The sequence below is a fragment of the Camarhynchus parvulus genome, chromosome 6 (assembly GCF_901933205.1).
Source record: "Camarhynchus parvulus chromosome 6, STF_HiC, whole genome shotgun sequence".
NCBI lineage: Eukaryota > Metazoa > Chordata > Aves > Passeriformes > Thraupidae > Camarhynchus > Camarhynchus parvulus.
Window position 1 is genome coordinate 10,662,692 of NC_044576.1, and position 14,649 is coordinate 10,677,340.

The following is a 14,649-nucleotide window of genomic DNA, read 5'->3' on the forward strand; positions in this document are numbered from 1 at the left end:
ACAAACTCAGAATTCTTTTCCAGAACTGAAGAGAATTTTTACCTTCATCACCATGTGCAGGGCAAAATGCCAAATCTCCTACAGGATGAGTGACAAGTTCTGGTTTTGCCTCCCAAAACACTTAAGAGTCACACACAACTACTGACCTCTAGAAGATAAACCCAGGTCATGGTAGCTAAAAGCTATTTTACCCTCCCCTCTCAATTCATGCGAGAGACAGTGAGCTCATATGCAACATAAAAGGTCTTGGCAGAGCACACGTGCAATCCTTCACTTCACTGAACCAGCCACGGCCCAAAGAAGTGCAAATCTACCCCAAAAAAACACCCTTTCCACTGGAGGCAAAGCAGCAAGCACCAGAGCTCTCACAGAAGAGACTCAGAACAGAAAGGTGCCAAAACCAAGCTCTTCACTTGGCATTGTTGCAGTCTTTAAATTGCACCATGACAAATGAAGTGATTTGACAAAAAAAAAAAGCTTTCAAGCACAAAAAGGTTCAGCCCTCTTATCTTGCTCTCTGCAGGGCTATCTTAATGGCTGCAGCACTGCCTTATCACCACTCATTAACAAGAGTGTACTTGGACAAGCCGAGTCTTGTGAGCATGCCTAAAAAGCAAGATGGAAACAAAGTAATCACACATGAAAATCAGGCTTAGGCAGAGCCTTCCTAGGGCCTCCATTCCCTTTCTTAAAATAATAGAGAAGTGATATTACAAGACAGCAGTAAACAACTAAAAGCCAGAACTTTCTATTCCCAAGTCACTCCCCTAAAAAAAAAAGAGACTTCCAAAGAATGAAAATTTCTAAAAAGTGATTACACTGAGCTTGCCATTAGTCATATTTGCCCTTTTCGAGTTCAATATTTTGTTTAATCGCAATCTATGTGAACTGCATGTGAAGCATGACACAAATTGCAGTAACCACTCAGTGAAAAGTCTAAAACTTCTGAGACTTACTACATCAGCACATGCTTTAAAGTTTATACAGTCAATGATGTCTTCAGAGCTACAAGGGGAAAGTCAACATTTACCTTTAATAAGGATGACTGAAGGAAGAAAGGCAAATATTTTCCTGCAACTATTTACTATTCGTGCATCAACACAGGAGAGCTCTAACAGCCTACATGGGCAAAAGGCTCTCTGACACCCAGCTAAATCCATCCCTTATCCACCCCTAGAGCAGCCAGGCTCACCAACAAATGCTCACAAACACATCCCCAGAAGCACCTGTCCTGCAACCCAAAGAAAGCGAATCAAAACTAACATTCCCTCCTTAAATGCTACTTGTGAGTTATGGCTACATTTCCCCTTCTGGTTTGGTAGTCCTTCAGTTTTTTTAAGGCACACAGAATATTCACTCTGTTTCACAAATGGTGGATTTGCAGTCATTCCAGCCAGCAGGATTTCACAGGCTCCTGAATCTTTGTGTCAGCTAAATGATTCATGGATTGCCTATAGGGGTGTCTACCTTCAACATTTACATAGCTTGTTCTACAACTAAAGGTGCCAAAAATCTTATCCAGAGAGCTGTAGCTGCACATCATTTACTAGGTCAGCCTGATAACATCAACAGAAGCATCTTTTGTTGAAGAAGCTACCAGGACTACAAGTACCTGTTCAGAAAGCTAATTCCTCCAGCCAACACATCAGCTGAAACACACAGGCTGTATTATCAATTCTCCTCCATGTTTTGGCATCTCTTTAAAGAACAGAAAAATCTTTAAATCTTCATCATTCATCTCAAGAGAATAAAGTTTTTATAAAGTGAAAAAAATGTAGTGACCGCAGAGAAGAAAAAAGATTTAAAATTTATTCCTGTGAAAAAACAGGCAAATTCTTCAGTCTTCCTCCCCTTACAGCAAAGACAAAAAATTTCAGTTTAAAAGATTGTCAGAAACAGTCACTCATAAACCCCACTTCATGAGACACTCACTAGAAAAAAGTAGAGGTCTAGAAGAATCCTAATATGTTCATGAACAAGAGTGTTGATTTCTCACATATCCCACCATGAACTTCTGAAGAGCATCCACATAGTTATGAAGTGATTTCTCTGAAAGCCAGAACAGTTTGATAAGCATCACTTCTCACTGTGCCACACTCCACCATGGGTACATGGGAATTGCACAACACAGAAAAGGAACTGCAGAGCTGGTGGCTTGTAAGCACAATTTCTGACCTGCGGAAAGCATCCTCAATTGAGACACAGAAAATGTCATGCCTAATGAACACTTGCACTATGCAATATTGTAGCAAATCAACCCTTAATGGAACAGAAGTTTCTGCAAATCTTTTCTGCCCAGGCATCCACAGGAGGATAACTCCCCTGTGGTTTGATGCTACAGTATCATGCTAGAGCATTGTACTAGTAAAGAAAAGGTGGTGACAGTAGCAACAACTTCTGTGGTTTTCAGCAACTTTACTGCTAGCACTGGACAAGTCACTGCATCTGAATTCTTCCAGGACTACTCATGCCTTTCCATGACTGCAGTTCTAGGACTTAAGGCTCAAACTTGTTAACATTTGACCTGAAAGTTCCAAAAGGAACTACTGAGTTTCTCTGAAATGCTTCCTCACCTTCCGCTCACAGGCATCTTAACTCTTTCTGGTGCAACACTATGCTCTAACCTTTCAAGGGCTTTCTTTTCCAAGGCAGGTGCTTCATTAACATCTAAATCCACTCATGTATTCACACTTTTCACACTCACGATTCTAAACATTATAGGCAGGTTAGTCCATAGCTAAATATTTCAAGACTGTATCAGACAATTCAGCTGCCCACAGAGCATGACATGTGCTGCCAGCTGTTGACACATCCCTGAGGAAGCTCCTTTCTTCTCTTCTACAGGGTGTATTTACAGCTACACCACCCAACAATGATCAAAAATAGTCTGAAAGGAAACATTATAAGAGGATTCTTTTAACAGAGAAGCAACTTAACATGGATAATATGGATACTGAATCCTCACACTTTCAATAATAATTTATTTCTCATAAGGGATAAGCTTCTTCAATAACACAACACCTGGGGCACACTATACATCAGTTTCCTGCTTGCACACAAATATTTCAGCTTGTTCTCTTGACCAGAGTAATGAAGTTAATAAAACTTAAGCTATGCCTAAGCTATTTCAGCCTCTTCATTTTGTACTCACCCAAAAGACAATGTTGTAGCTGAAGAGCAAGTATTTGTACCAACAGCTGACTTCTGCATTAGAATATCGGTAATAGTGCATCTTCTATGGCACAGCCTCTGCACAGAAGAGAAAGAATGACAGGATTAGGTAAAGATTTCATGATAAAGGTTTCTTCCCGGGTCTCTCTTGCTCTGTTGAGAAAGAGTACAGTAATCTGTACCATATGCCATCAAAAGGCATTTTCAAAGTCAGCTCACACTTCCACTGACCTTACACTTCCTTTCAGTATCTGTTGCTTAATAATCTTATCTTTAAGCACCCTAATGTTATAACAGGGCAGGCACACCCACAAAGGAAACTTACTATACAGTTAGCCTAGGAAGATCAACATAAGCAAGTTGACACTCATCTACCTTCTCACTCCTTCAAAACCGTTTTACTTCTGCAAATGGCTGCTTGGACTTATCCACAAACCCTGTGCATTGTACATCCAGCAATCCAGCTAGCAGGATATCCAAAGTGGTTACCTGAAATCTGTCAGTGTCTCTGGATTGCTAAATACAAAAGGTAATTGTACCCAGCAGCTCTCCCATATTTGCATGTTCCATTACCAGATCATCTCCTGTAAGAGGTTTTATTCTCAAGAACCAAAGTCCCACCATTTAAAACCCTCAGCTCTGTGGAGTTTGCTTTGCTTCCTTACACACACTAGAGAGATAAGATTCAAACACAACTCTTGCTCAAGTATTTCAGACAACTACAGCTGTTCAGAGAATCATAACTAAACCACCTCTGCAGAAATGCCATGCACAAGAAAAACAGAGAACAAGCTGTGAATTCAGAGCAGGAGTAAGCACTTGCACAGCCCTCACATTCTGGACAGCTGAGTGCTGCCTAAGACAGATGAGCAGAATTTCAGTCCTCCACTTCCTTGAGATAAATGTCAGTAGAAGGTTTGCAAAGGCAAGGAAACAAGAATGCAGAATTTTCAAACACCTCCCAACTAAAAAAACATTCTGTGCAAGCTGGTCATTCACAGACAGAGTGCAAAACCCAAGCCTACTCACAGTAAAGTCTAAAACTCCAGACCACGGAATGGACAAGTGAACTGCACCACATCCACAGCTATGAGAAGGTAAACTAGGTTTTCTGGGGTTGTTTGGTTTTGGAGTTTCTTTTCCTAGAAAGGAATCTGCGTCTCAGTGTAAAAAACACTCCCACTTACAGAAGAAACAGAAGTTGGCTTTGAGAATCCCATCCAGTACAGACTAAGAGTGTGAATTCATACTTCAGCTTGCTATTTCTAGATTTCAGATGTTGATTTCCATATAACTTTAACCAAACACTGAAAACAGGTTTTCTTCCTTCACCTTATAACTTCAAATGTGCACAGCCCATTTATAGCAAAAAACACTTAACTTTCATTAAAGCAAAGGAAATTGTCCTTTATGGCAGTATGGGCAGTGACTGGAAAGGATCTTCCTCCATTTGGCCAGCTGTACCACATAAAATGAGTTTTGTAATTTAGCTACTGACCTTTGCAACCCATCCAATGTTACAGGCAAAATTTAGGAACCTTTACAACTGTTATGAATCATAGCAAAGAATTCTTGCTTAAGCACCATCCCCTTGCTTATCTAAGTCCACAACTGAGCGAATATAAGAAAAGGAACAAAGATTGGTTTTCCCAACTTCATTTCAGTTTCTAGCTCCAAATGGCAATTTGCATGTCAACAATCAATATGCATACATTTGTCCAAGTCAGTCAGTCTGATGTGCCTGGGCAAGAGAGGAAAGGGAGGGTACAAGAACAGGTTCCTGCTAATCTGAGCAGGGTGCAAGGCTCATTTGCATGAGGGCAATCCCATTTTACAGCAACACACTGGCTGCCAGTGCAAATACATTCTCCAGATGCAGACACACTGGGGCCTCCATCACTGCTGTGCCGTCTCCCTCTGAAAATCAGGAACCTGGTAAAGAGACAGGAGCAGCAACTGCAAAATGCACATAAGGAGTATTGCTTCTGGTGCTGCTACATCTACAAAAGAGAAGGCAGCAGGTTGCATTTAGCTAGCACATCACTAAAATTTCACAAAAACTAGGTTCTGCTAGACAAAGAGGCTTAAAACATAACCTGAGGCAAAAAGGCAAGCACATTACTTTACAACCTAAAGTACAAACATCATCTGAAGACTTACTTTTTGTTAGGTTACCCTCCCTGGAACTGGACTTATATGCAACTGTTCAGCCCCAGCTCCACTGAAACTATTCACAGGAATAAGAGGATTAAAAGTATCCTTATTGACAAGCACTACTCCCCACCCACCTCAATGTTTCAACCACCAGCTTGCAAGACATTTCTCCATGCTTCAAACAACTGCCTAAATGCCCCAGTCAATACCAATCACAGTATTTCAGCAGAATGAAAAAGTAAAATACTTTTTCAACATACACATTTCTAAATGCTCAGAAATGATGGGGGGTGTATTACCAGTACCAGCAAGAAGCTGTCCTGCAACAGCACACAGCTCCTCAGAAAGATATTAGCTTCCAAACCACCTGCCTATCTTAAGAGCTGATTTGGCTTGCTCTGTACTTACCTTCATCAGAATTCTTTTGGTGGTTCTAGACAGACCACTGAACACAGTATGGCTGGTATGGGAGCAGCATAATAAATCTGAAGTGCAGGTATGTGATTTTTTTCCACTAACACTACAAACAAATGAAGCAGTCCACTCAAGACTACACAGCCACCCTCCCCGTGTTTATACTAAAAGCAATCATGTTTCCTAACACAGAAGGCATCTGTAACCAGTCCAGAAATCTGCTTGTCAGTAATTCACTTTGTTCACAGCACAGGCTGCATAGCTATGGTTAGGCAATACTAAAAACACTTGGAAGATTAAAGCAGTATGTGGGCAGCACAGACTAATAACGTTCTCTACTGTGTTTCAGACAAAGCAAGTCACATTGTGTCAGCTGACAGTTATCACCCACTCACAGCAACAGGAATTTCTAAAAATCAAATACAGAGCCCTGCTGCTTTGGTAGAATATAATTTTCTCTTGGTGTTTACAGCTTCAGTGACAGGGGGAAAATGTAGTCATTCATCAAGAGGACACTGCCATTCCCAAAGCTTTTCGACACCCACAATTCCACTCTTACCTTCAAAATGCTACAGCAGTGATACTCCTAATCTATGTTCCTAACTCTCATAAAACAGAACGTGATCTGTTAACTAATCTACATAAGCAGAGAAATCATCATGGATAAGATGTTAAGTCTAGAACAACTGCAACAAAGTAATTTTCTACCTTTAGGTCCAAAAATTATTTTAATCCTCCAGAGACGTTTACTTTACAAGGCAAACGTAAGTCATACTAAAACTCCAAGTTCAGCCAATACTGCCACCATATAGAGTCCTGATCCCCTTCCCTGCCCCTCCTAAAGTCCACAACCATTAATCAACCTATTCAGTGGAGCAAACAGCCACACAGCAAACCACTAGCAAATCTTCAGATCAATCCTGTAATCTTGTACCACACAGCAAGAGGTAAACAGGTTTAAGCCTTCAATCCACCTTGCCAGAGCATGCACAAATGCCAGCGTGGGGGCAAGTCAGGAGGTGGCAGAACAAGGAAGGGAAAAGCAAAAGCTTTCCCATGAGTGTGCCCATGGAAACACAGCACCCCTGCAGTGCCAGCCTACACCAGCAGCACACCTGAATCCAACACTCTGAAAGATGAGGGGAACAGGGGCACAACAGAGGCAAGAGGGAAAAAAAATCATTTGCCAAGCTGTTGGCTTCTCCACCACTGTTCATCAATACAAAGCATCTATATGAAGCTGGTGAAGCAAATGGATGTAGAATAATTTGCTGAGGAGCAAGAATTTTTAAAAACAGCAAGAGATGTACTTTGGTCTATGAATTGTTTTGATATGACTCAATTCCACCCCATCAAGACCAAATATATATCAAAAAGCATCATTTCATTCAAGATATGGTGCCATTACAAACAACTGCCATTCTTTGAAGGCGCTCAGTCTTTAGGGGTTTTTGTGAAGGTAAAAGGCAGCCTAATCCCTGACCAGGAAAAATTCAGGGATATTCTTAGGACCTTCTAGAAATGGAACAACTAAGAGGCACCTATAGATTGCTCTTTCCACATCCTAGAGAGAAGTTGACCACCAAAGGGGTCCTAATGTTCAGAACAGTATCTGGGTGCCAGCCATCAAATCTTCAAGGGCTGAGCTGGTACAGCCAAAAAGCAAGAAAAACTGACAGGATGTGATGCTCTTACAGGTTAATCTCCTCCTGGAAACAGACAGTCCTGCTGATGACTCAGGAGCTCCAAGCAAGCATGCGTCATTTTGAAATTTTGTCTCCAAGAAACTCAGACCACGGCCTCAAAAAGAACAGACAAGCTTCTCTTAAGGAGCACAAGTATAGTTTATTTACTTCTGCTGCAGTTCAGATGAGCAGAGGAATATTTGCTCATTCTCAGAAGAAACCTGAGGATTAATCAACAAAAGGGTATTTTTTTAACCTGAAAGACTTAAGATGAAAGGCAAATATCATTAATAGGCTATCCCTGTTTGACCAGAAAAAGAATGGAAGTAACAAATCTCAGAACTCAATGGAAAACTTGGCCAAAGCCAGACAATATTCTTAAGACATCATCTTTTGGGACCCTTCTTTTGTACTCTGCTGAAGACTCAAAGATCTCAAAGAATATTTCAAGGAGAAGTTGCTCCACTGTAAGCACTAAAAAAAAAAAATCCCTCAGAGAAGAACAAATCCCCAACCTATTGGGAAGGGTTTCAGGTTTCAGTGACCAGGATTTATTCTATTACTACATCACAAACTATAACTTAGGAAAACTTGTCAGAAACACACACGAGTGTTTCCAAACCCCAAACAAGGAAGCAGTAATTCAAATGAGCGCCACTCCAGGTCTCTCTACCTCACACCCATTATGCTGCACTTTTGGCCAAGCCACTACTTCTGTGTGGTTGAGTAGCATCCAAAACACCATGTGAGCGCTCAGAACTCAGAAAAAGTGGACACTGCACATTTTTGGGAATAAGCTACATGGTCATCAAGAACCTCTTCTGAACTCCCCATTTGACTAACATCACCAATCCTTTGGCTCTACACTGCACAACTGTAATTCAAGGAGTTATTCAAGCTATGATTCATGGAATACTTTCAGCTCCATTTGATTTCTTAAACCAACAGAACTACACTAAAGACTTGCAAAAGGCAAGCAGAATTCAGTACTGCTCCCACAGCAATTCAAAAGCTGTAACAGAGGACAACAGCAGTTCTTCCTATTTCACTTTCCACTGTTCTTCATAAAGAAGCTATAAAAGATACAGCTGGCTGGCCTTGCTTCCATGTGAAGAAGTATTTATTCCTACTCAGGAAAAAAAAAGCTACTACTAATATTTAAAAAGAAATCTGCAAAACAGAAGAAGTTCCAAAGAGTCTATATTTTCATTTATACAAACCAATCAGAATGCCAGTCAATGACACTGTACAATGGAAGTCTTGACAATGTAAATTCAAACTACAAATATTTTTAGTTATTGACACTGAGAAGAGACACAACTCAATTATTCAGAGAATTTCAGTACATTAATGATAATTCTGCCCCACCGACTTCACATTCATTGAAGAAGTAACTGAACAGCTGAGGTGGTTTCTGCTTAACATACAGAGGTGCTTGACAGAGGTATCAAGTGAAAGCAAGGATCTCTTACCTAGTTCAAGGAAAATCTGCTCAAAGTAGCTGACTGCAAACAAAGCATCTACTCCACATTCTGACTTAAGGCAAGAGAGAGCACAGGAAACAGAGAGAAAAGGAAATGTGACATGTAAACTTGATCTAAAAGCCAGCAATTTTCCAAACGTAAGGAGAGACAGATCCTTTTGTAAGATATCCATCTCTTTACTAATATTTAAGAAATGCAGAGAAGACCAGGAGCATAGAATGCAGGGCCTTCACTGACCTTATCCTCAAAAGCACTATTGGTTAAAGCTCTGGAGTTAAAACTCAGTTGGATTACACCAAACTAAGTGAAAACAACATTAGATACTATTACTACACTTCAATAGATGCCTCATCAACATAGAAAAGTTTAGAAAACTATTTTGTGCCTATGAAAACTTTCTTTAATAAAGCTATTGGTCAGTTTCATCTGAATAGGACCTGGCCTGTGCTGCAATTTATTCACTACACACAACAAGCCACAAGTCATGCTTTCCTTTTACTTCACAGCAAGTTCAAGTATTGGGAAACACATAGAAGCCAGTTAGTCATTCTGAGCAGGAATTTATCCACCCCAGGCTGCAAAACCTGTCAGGACAAGTAACCAGAATAATCTTAGCTGACCCAAACTTCTCAGCTGCTTTCTACTGCCTCTCATGAGAGCAGATACACACCAACTCTCTGTAACATCAACAGTTGCAAGGCAAAACTCAAAGTCTTAATTTAAAAGAAGCATGTAATTTGTTTTTTTTTTCCTCCTTCTAATAGAAGGTTTTGAAAACCTTACAAAGCAAATATCTTATCTGAGGAGCCAGAACTTCCAGTTTGGGGAATATTTTTACTGCTATTTAGTAATCCAAGAATAACAGAACCTATTTCATACACTTTGTCTGCTCCCTCTCATACCTCCACACAGACCAAAAGGCTTCAAGAACAGCATGGGTCCCTCCATTTGCTATACCATTTCATATCATAAAAAAAGACAGGAAGCCACCACCTTTCTTTGCTGACAAATACACTCGTTCTTCAGAGAACATCCTAAACTTTTATACATGTTGTGAATTTTCGCCACTTCCAGGAATGCCACTTGTTCAGTCTCCAGTTACATTTCAGTCTGAAAGAATATATCTTTATTTTCTCTTTTCATAAGGAAAAAACCCAAAGAGGCTGATTATAGCAATATACAACAAAGAAGTGATGAGCATATAATTTGCTTTGGGTTTTGTGGTTTGTTTCCTTAAAAATGCTCCTTGCTTTAGATATAATGGGCAGTCTGTCTACATCCACACCATATTTCTAAACCTTCACACTGAATATTCCTATATATGAATTTATATATATAAACATATCTATTACATATAATAAAACAGATATTTATTTTAACAGTTTAAACCAGATCAAGGTATTTTTTAGTTTAAAAAAATTTAAAATTCCAGAGTTGAAATCTAATCTCCAGAAACAAGCATGCTAAGTAATGACTGCAATATCTGGATAATACTAGCTACTCATTCAATATTCACCACTCATTCTGTTTAAACAATGCTAACTTTATGTCACAGAAACAAGAAGTAGAGTTCAATCCACAACACCTCTTTTTTTCTCCCCTCCCACCTCAATTACCAGGGCCTATGCTTTCAACACCAGAGCAACACTCATTTCAAATGAGGCACCAGGGAACGCTACTTTTTGGGGAAAGGTGTGAGGAGTTTGGGGACAACACCCCCAAAGCTTTCCTTTGCTGCCCTCCACCTCCAGCAGCTGCATTCATAACAACCAGGACAGGCTCATTTTACTTGCCAAGGATGACAATCACCAGCTTCTAAGCCACAAGAGAAAATGGCTCTTTGTGGCCACGTAGGCAGTCAACCACTGTGAAATTCATCTCTTTACCTCCTTTCTGGTAAAGAAACACACTTGTGAAACTTGCAAAACCCAACTAGAAGATAAACCTCTAAGGCAGCACTGGAAAATCTTAAAGATGTGACAAAACAGCCTTCACCAATGTCTCACAATCCTAACCACTTCAGCAGAGTCAATGTCTCAGCCCAAATACACAGCAACAATTAATGCCCCAGGAGCTCCAGCAAGTAGGCTTGCAGAGCACTCTGCACACGCTACCACACCACAGGGAAAAGATTAAAAAGACAAAAACCAATGCTGCTTCAGGACAAGCCCATGCTTGAACAGCTCCAGCCCTTCCCCCAAAGCCAGTGCTCTGGCAGGTCGTGAGAAAGCCTGGACTGTCTCGCCCAAAGTCTCTGCATCTGCCCCTGGGGAAGGAGAAAAAACAGGTTTTCCACCTCTCCAGATGATGCCAAGAACAACACGGTGCTATTTAGACATCAGGGCAACAAAGGCTCTGAAGGGACACAGTCAGTGCTCCTTCCAACACAGACCTCAGCCTGCAACAGCTAATTACAAACACCAGCAGAATTAGTAGGTGCAGAGCTTGGACACAAACACTTCCTAACCTGTGCCTTCAGTAAAATGAGAAACACAGCTCCTGATGGAAAAAACGTGACAACGCAGGAACCCGCCACCTGAATGGGCTGACAGTACAGTGTGACTGGCCACAGGAGCAGCACAGCTCAAACAAAACACCACCACAGAGCTGAACTGCACCTTCCCTTCTCACTTGCCCCAGCTGGACAAGCCCTTTCAGTTGAACCCTCTCCTGTTTTGCAGGAGCAGACCACTGCTATGACCACTCAGTCAAAATATCCTTTGCAAGCTCAGCATGATGGACGCTTGGCAAAGAAAGCTGCCTTGCTGTCTTCCAAGAGCCATCTCACCAACTGCTTTCCAAGAGTCATCTCACTAATTGCCTTCCATTAGTTTCAAGTCAGGCAGCTTTTTTGATGAAGCTCCCTGCTCCACAGGCTTGCCATGCAGCCAAACTGAAGTTACTCAGGGCAGGGTGGAAAGCTTTGCTGTTGTTACCCTCTATTAGGTACAGCTCCACCACTGCGGGCATATTTCACCCCCATGAAGTCCTTCCCCGAGCACCATCTAATAACAAACTGTTGAGGGAAAAGCAATATGCATCCACAGAACCAGCTCCATACCCTGGCAGCCAGAAGGCTGCTGTCACATAAAGACCAGAGTCCAAGCTCTCAGGGGTCTCCCTTCAGATCCAAGTTACATGAGGATATTCCCTTTGTTTTCTACTCCAGAAGTTTCTAGATGGCAGCAAACATATTTCAGCACCCATTTTATGCTCCAAAGCAAGAGTACACAACTTGCCAAGCTGAACAAATGAGGTTTTAAAAAATTTTAAAATTCACAGCATTCAGCTGCCTCCAAATACTCTGCTTCATCCTGTAGCTGTAAAGGCAGCAACTCAAACACCTGACTTTGTTACCTTCAAGTCCATCAATTATTTAGACAAAACTCCTTTCCAGAGAGACTCAAGTATCAATTATTTAGTCTTTGAGCAGGAAACAAAAACTGTTAAGAGAGGAAAACAGATTTCTGGAAAGGGCTGTTGGGACACATGAACACATTTGAGGTTGCAGACAAACAACCTGCCTGAATCAGAACGAGAATAGCAAAATAAAACAACCCCTAAAGCCAAAAGCTCACATGCACACACAAGCTCATCAAGTGCCAGAGCCAATTAGGGCCAAAGAGCCCCAACTACATCAGGGGGTTTCCAGGACAGCTCTTCCCATGGAAGACCTTTATCAGTTTGGTGTAAATGCCGGTTCTCTAGCCCAGGAGCACAAAACAAAGACAAGTTTTTTTCTAATACCCCAGAAGCTCTTTTACAACACCAAGACAACATTCAACAATGCTCGCTACAAAGATCGAGGGGAAGCAGAGCCCTGGGTTTATTACACCCTTGCCTTTCAGGTTCAGATTAAGGATGAAGACGGGCCTAAGATTTTCAGATTTTGCAGAACTTCTAAAGACAATGACACAGCAAGAGCTCTCAGAGGAAGCACAGATAAAGCATTCACCTTAGATAAGAAATTCTTCCACTCACACATATCACACATAAGCCGTGGTACAATGAAAAGGACAAAACACTGTTGCTTGGCTCCCAAAGAGTTGAAGAAAGACAGGAAACACTGAAGCAAAACAAGTGCTGATCCCCCCCTGCCAAACGGGGGTTGAGGCACACTTTGGATCAGAAAAGAAAATATACTTATTTTTAAACCCAGCTAAGAGCCCTGGATTTGGATATAGTTCCTATTGTGGCCAGCATGTTTTATTTTCACTTGTTAAAGGTTTTCTGCACAAATGATAACAGAATTCACATGTGAATAACCAAGCAGAGTGGTTTTCTATCTGAGGGCTTCAGTTCCAAGACTTATGTGAGACTGGTCAAAAAGCTTCACAATCAACTACAAACATCACAATCTCTTAAGCAGTCAATTTTTAAGGACCACCACTTTTGCAGGTGATCCTCAACACCTGCACTTTGCTATTATCCTCACCTGTGACATTCCCAAAAGAGAAGATTTTGCCCAACAATGATTTTTCAGCTGACTATCTGAAAGCAGATTTTATCCAGGATAAAGTTGTTTTAGAACACAAAAAGGAGTTCAAATATGACATTCAGCTATAGTTAAGTAGTTAAATTGCACATTTAAAATGAAGTCATCAGAGCTTAGACATTTCAGCCCCCCCCCTTCTTTTTAGGTTGCTGAATCAAAATTCAGATTCCCGTATTCTTGGGAAGATCCAAACTGTTACTTTTTAAAACCCACACATACCTAACCTTGATAAGCTTTAGTCTGACTATCTCTGACGTTGTTCTTAACCTTCATGAGATACTTTTGACTGAGCATGAGCAAAAGAATCGAAGAGAAGGATCCTGTTCCTGTCCAAACTGTGCTGGGAGCTGAAGGCAGCATCAGTAGCTCCACCCAAGCCACCAACAGCAGAGCTTTGGAAGAGCCAAAGACTTTAGGACTGGGGCAATACCAGAGAGGAAGACACATGACCATCCTTTGGATCTAGAATGTAACCTCTGCATCTAGAAATAACTTCTGCTTAATTCCCCTTTAGTAGCAGCCTGCACCATTCACTGTTTGAGGGTCTCATTTACTTTATCTGAGCTACTTCAGCTTGAAGCAAAACGCAAACCACAGCACGTTCATGGATTTTGTGAATTGCAGCCCTCCTAGCCTTAGAAAAGAAATGTACCACAGGTGGCAAAGTGTGAAAGTCTGTTCTACCAAAAAACAGGAAGTTTTGACACAGGAAGCCACAATGCAAAGCAACATGGCACAGAGAGCTCACAAGTGTCTCTGAAATCCACACATTTTTTCCATACTCCACCCGGGTCAAATTTTTTGTAAAAGCAAAAAAATAAAGGGAGGATCTGTGGAACAGTTTTTACAATCGCTCTGTGAACTCCACTTCCCCTCGCATACACCCCAATGAGAATTCTGAACTAACACAGGGACATCAAAACAAGCGTTTAATTTATTCACACTTATCAGTGCTCAAACTGTGCCACACCTAATCCACAATGAGAAACTTGACAGCCTAAGAGAATCAATTGTAGCAGTTCGTCAGCAGAAAAATTCCTCCCTTTTCCAAACACCCATTTACAGGTAATGGCACATTAGTAGCCACCCAATAAAGCTTTACAAACTAAATAAAAATACCCTCTAAGAAAATCAGAGGTCAGCCTCAAAACCATCCAATATTTCTCAGTTATTGATTAGAAACATACAATAAACTCATTCATCATCCAGATATAACCAAATTCATAAGACACCATGCCAACAATTT

The 14,649-nt window shown here is 41.0% G+C and overlaps 1 protein-coding gene across 1 annotated transcript in view; it reads right to left on the bottom strand.

The window, feature by feature from the left end:
- TSPAN14 (tetraspanin 14) overlaps positions 1 to 14,649 on the bottom strand; it is a 33,720-nt gene that overhangs the window by 16,671 nt on the left and 2,400 nt on the right. Inside the window, exon 2 of the mRNA XM_030950771.1 lies at positions 3,152 to 3,249. Within this exon, the coding sequence (XP_030806631.1) occupies positions 3,152 to 3,232 (81 nt within the window). The 5' untranslated portion in view covers positions 3,233 to 3,249. The remainder of the gene's footprint in view (positions 1 to 3,151; positions 3,250 to 14,649) is intronic.